General features: G+C 33.2%; 2 protein-coding genes and 1 long non-coding RNA gene across 3 annotated transcripts in view; all 3 read right to left on the bottom strand.

The window, feature by feature from the left end:
* Window positions 1-3: 3 nt before the first annotated feature.
* Window positions 4-1,727, bottom strand: LOC109589202 (uncharacterized). Its single transcript, XM_020005316.1, has 9 exons — window positions 1,693-1,727; window positions 1,112-1,606; window positions 962-1,054; window positions 863-913; window positions 739-804; window positions 590-693; window positions 392-544; window positions 151-328; window positions 4-98 (listed from the first exon to the last, which is right to left on the bottom strand). The coding sequence occupies exons 1-9, from the start codon at window positions 1,694-1,696 to the stop codon at window positions 4-6; spliced, it is 1,239 nt and encodes a 412-aa protein (XP_019860875.1). The 5' UTR covers window positions 1,697-1,727.
* Window positions 1,728-1,915: 188 nt separating this feature from the next.
* Window positions 1,916-2,358, bottom strand: LOC109589203 (uncharacterized). The gene is made up of 4 exons (XR_002188588.1): window positions 2,316-2,358; window positions 2,136-2,219; window positions 2,007-2,081; window positions 1,916-1,950 (listed from the first exon to the last, which is right to left on the bottom strand). It is a non-coding gene; the product is annotated as an uncharacterized LOC109589203 (long non-coding RNA).
* A 143-nt stretch (window positions 2,359-2,501) lies between these two features.
* Window positions 2,502-4,705, bottom strand: part of LOC109589201 (kelch domain-containing protein 1-like) — a 4,127-nt gene continuing 1,923 nt past the window's right edge. Inside the window, exons 3-7 of the mRNA XM_020005315.1 lie at window positions 4,366-4,526; window positions 4,087-4,260; window positions 3,138-3,276; window positions 2,586-2,811; window positions 2,502-2,511 (exon numbers count right to left, since the gene is read on the bottom strand). Of these exons, the coding sequence (XP_019860874.1) occupies window positions 2,502-2,511; window positions 2,586-2,811; window positions 3,138-3,276; window positions 4,087-4,260; window positions 4,366-4,526 (710 nt within the window). The remainder of the gene's footprint in view (window positions 2,512-2,585; window positions 2,812-3,137; window positions 3,277-4,086; window positions 4,261-4,365; window positions 4,527-4,705) is intronic.

The raw sequence follows: 4,705 nt of genomic DNA, 5'->3' as shown, positions 1-4,705 counted from the left end.
TGATTAGTGTGTTATTATGTTAATATCAACCATACCTTCTTCAGTCTCTCTCCTGGTTTGACTGATACTAGCAGTAGAGGAGCTTGAGCTAGTACTGTCTACAACACAAATAAATAAATAATAGTTACAGATCAATCGTCATAAACTAACTCATTGATAAAAGAGGAGGTGTTCGGTTGATGTAAACTATTTTTGAAGGATCTATTCCAGTTAATTTAATAGGACAGTGAAGTGGATCCTTAGCAATACCAGGTTTAGCATACACTGATATATGGATACTGGAACACATAGGATTGTCTATAAACTTGTCCACTACACATTGACATATCTATAATAATAGGTAACAGTCACACTGTGTATTATACACATGTACACTGTCACTGTTACATACTTGCATTGGGGATTGGTCAGGATGTACAGTCCATCCTGATTCAAGTGATGGAGTATCTTGTAGACACAACTGAAGGATACAATCAGGTTGATTGTACTTGAATGAAACAATTGGACCATCTTTTTCAGCTTCAGGATGTTCATTCACTAAATACTAAAATTTCAATAAATGACATTCCTCATAAATTACATTACATACTTGCTGAAGGACTTCTAAATCTCTAACAACAGAAAATGTAGTCATCCATTGATTAACTTCTTTCTTTTCATGATACATCATTCCAGTGTACAGTAGAGTAACTCCTGTATAAGAAATATAAATTAAAACTTAATAACTGTGACATATACCTTTGTCTTCATTTGGTTTTTGTTTCACTTCATCTTCAGTTGATTCATTGCTAACATTAGATGCACCTAATAATACAAAACCTCATAATGAATGTACTTAATAAACTATACAATGAATACATACCAAAAGTAGACTCAACTTTTACTTTCTGATTAGAGTCAGCAGTTACTGATTCTATTATGAAAATGAAACTTTATACAACACAACTACAGTCGCACATACCTTGAAATAGTCCAGTATTTATTGGTGGGGGAGTTCTCTCACTAGTCTCTCCTGCTCCATTACCACTATCATTATGTGTGTCATCAGTTGATCCTATTATTGTACATTATTAATAACAAAACACTAATGCCATGATACATGTACATGTACCTTCAGGTGGTGTCTCATAACCTTCCTCACTCTCACTGTCACTAGGTGTGTCTCCATTACTCATCTCAGCTACAATACCCATACAACTGAACTGCTCACGCTTTATTGATCCGTATCTTTTCCCAACTCTAAAAGATCCTCCTTCAACTATACTGAACTGGTAAGGAGACTTCAGTGGAGCTCTCACAAACTTGAGGCAACCAGTCTGACTAGTCTTCCTTAGATCCACACAATGTTGTAGCTCTATTACCAGTGGTTTTAATAGTGCCTTAGATACTGATATTGCATATACTGCACTCACTAGCACAGTACCTTTGGGTACCTTGAAATTACCACCAGCTAGTGCAGTAACAGCTACTTCAGTATCCTTGGACACTGCTCCATGAGGACACTCTAATCTGAATCCATATTTCTCCCACTGGAGTGAGTCAGACCTGTCTCCTTGTAGGATAAAGAGCTTCTGTCCAGCTATAATGACACTAGAGTCTAGTGAATCTGAAACAATACACACACATCATATCTAATACCAGTATAGTACACACACAATCATTCACATGTGTACATGTACATGAATAATTTACCCATTGAAGGGATCAGGTAATTAAATTGTAGTCCAATGGAACTAGTCTCTTTGATAGGTTGCTTGAGGACCATCTCTTGTCTTTCCTTCACTAGTTTGGCTATGTACAACTCCTTTTCTTTAAGGTCTATAAATTAATAGAATATTAATAATTATTATTGATTGATGATGATACACTAACCAGTAATGATCTGTTTCTCATTTGATGTCAGTTTAGCTATAACTTTGTCTTTCTCTGAAATGAGATTTTGATTGTCATCTACACAATAAACATATTGTCTCATCTATTACATGCTGTGTGTATAGTTAACTAACCAATAATGATCTGTTTATCGTTGAGATATTGTTCTTCCATATCAGCTACTTTCAGTTTCAGTTTTTCATAATCTTCTACATTAATAGAATATTCTCTCATCTAATATTATGTACTGATGATACACTAACCAGTAATAATCTGTTTCTTCTCCTCTACTTGTGTCTTCTCTTCCAATATTTGAATATCTTTAATTTTGAGCTTTTTGTAATATTCTATTAAGGATAAAAAGATATTTGTTGCTTATACAAATTCGCACTTCATGTACAGTAGCCCATAAATACATGTACTATGATTATTGCTAATCATACCATATATGGTAAGCAGAGCTCACTCTACATCAATCTCATTATTTCTAATGCATGCACAATTTGACCTATATTGAGTACAGGATACTATTTCCATACTCAACATTCTCTAATCCACTAGTATTATAATGTAAACAATGTACACATAAACAACAGTACAACACAATAGTACTTAATTCAACAGTTGATTTATCCTTTTCTGCTTGCTCAAGGAGAGTGGTAGCATCATCAAGTTGCTGACTAAGTGTTGCCTTTTCTTGAAGAAGCTGTTGCTGCTCTTTGTCTCGATCTTGTTGTATCTGCTCCTTCTCTTTTATCTCTTTTTGAAGCTGTTCCTCATAGAATTCTCTCTCTCTTTCTTGTAGGTGCCCTCTGAGTAATTGAACCTCTTTGCTTAATCCTAAATTCTCCCAATCACTCAGTATCCTTCTTCTTAGTTGATCTTGATACTGGTCCAGAGGTATTACACTAGTAGACCAATCATTATCACTAGTATATCCTATACAGTAACAAAATAGTGGAGAATAAGAAATACACAAATTAATTACAGTTAGTTACTATGGTTAAATACACTGATAATAATAATTCATTCACTCTAGTTTCTATTAATATCAGTGTTTCTGTATCTGCAGTCATTATGTTTCACTATTGTACAAAGCAGGAATGAATTTGTGATAATTAGTATCATAGGTATACGTCAAATGCTCTCATTAAATATTCATCAAAAGAATTACTTACTTTATTCTAATATTATCATTACTAATTATCATTACATATTCAATGCACATTGTATCTACTAGACTACTACTGTCTACATGTACTTACTGAGTTCAATAACTGCTGTATTAGTACTGTAGCTGTTTATTCCTCCTCCAAACTGAATTATCCAGTTAGTAGTTGGGGTCACACTCCACACTGATAGAGAATGCCAGTATCTCATAGTGACATTGACTGGTAGGTTAATCTATAAAATTAAAATTACAATAATTAATTTGTACATGACATATTAATTGATTTGATATCTGGTTAATAAATACAATAACTAACTCACAGTTTTATAGTCTTGCACAGTGTGTTTTATGTAACACAAAGATCACATAATAAAATTAATAATACACAATATATTAATAGACAAGTATACACAACTGAGTGTGTTATTATATCATGTGAGTCCTCAATTAAGAACTTACTAAGTGTCTGCATCTACACACATACACATACACATACTAATGACACACTAACACACATACATGTACATCTACACATGCATACACATATAAAGCTACATGTAAAGCATGCATAATTGCTCACACACATACACACACATGTACATGTTACATGTACACATGATGTACGTGTTAGTACACACATACACATATTAAAACATATGCACACATACACACAAATACATGTATGTACAATGTACATACACAATGTACATAATGTATATAAAATACAATTTATTTTAATTCCAGCATTGACACTCTATCAATTGTCAATCCATCTTTACACACACACACAGACACAGACACAGACACATGTACATGTATATTCACACATATTTAGGTAAAGAAACAAACACAAAACACAAAAAGACACAAACACATATTCACACTAAAAACAGACACACACACATATACTGAATACCAGCATTATTCATCAGTAGTTTTCACTGAGTATCATAATATGTACATGTACATTACAAACCTCATGAGTTACAAATTTAGTTAATCACTTTATGTTTCATTATCAAGCATCATAATATAATACTTACCAGTTCTTTCCATTTTCTTTTGTTAATATCCAGTAACCATACACCATAGACATCATATCCACCTACCACTAGTAAGTGTGGTCCTGAACTAGTGATAATCAGTACACTGGAATGAGCCCATCTTCCCTTAGGCCAATGTACTGATCCTCCAGGATTAGGTACTTCTAATATATCCTGAGAAAATAATAAATTAAATTGTAAATCTTTAATTGTAAATCCACAATTTGTGATCAAATAAATCTCGTAATTAAAATTACCCATCCTACAGTATTAACTCACCACTGATGTCTTAGTGAAACTTATCATATACAGTTTATTACTGACTCCATTATCAGTAGAGCCTCCGAACATTACCGCAGTGTTATTAGTAACTGGTGTTAGAGTGAAGGAATAAATAGGAGGTGGTCTGTCTCCAGTAATAACAGGAGATATCCATTGATCTAATAATAATGTACAAACATTCATGTACACTTACTTACCACATACACACACATACATTATACACATTCATCATACATATGTATGTGTATATGTGTGTACATTATTATTTATACATACACATCATGCATAGACACACATCACTATCACATGACACACACACACACACACACACACACAC

Source organism: Amphimedon queenslandica, unplaced genomic scaffold (assembly GCF_000090795.2).
Source record: "Amphimedon queenslandica unplaced genomic scaffold, v1.1 AMPQUscaffold_11547, whole genome shotgun sequence".
Taxonomy (NCBI): Eukaryota; Metazoa; Porifera; class Demospongiae; order Haplosclerida; family Niphatidae; genus Amphimedon; species Amphimedon queenslandica.
This window is presented reverse-complemented; position numbering and strand designations above follow the sequence as displayed.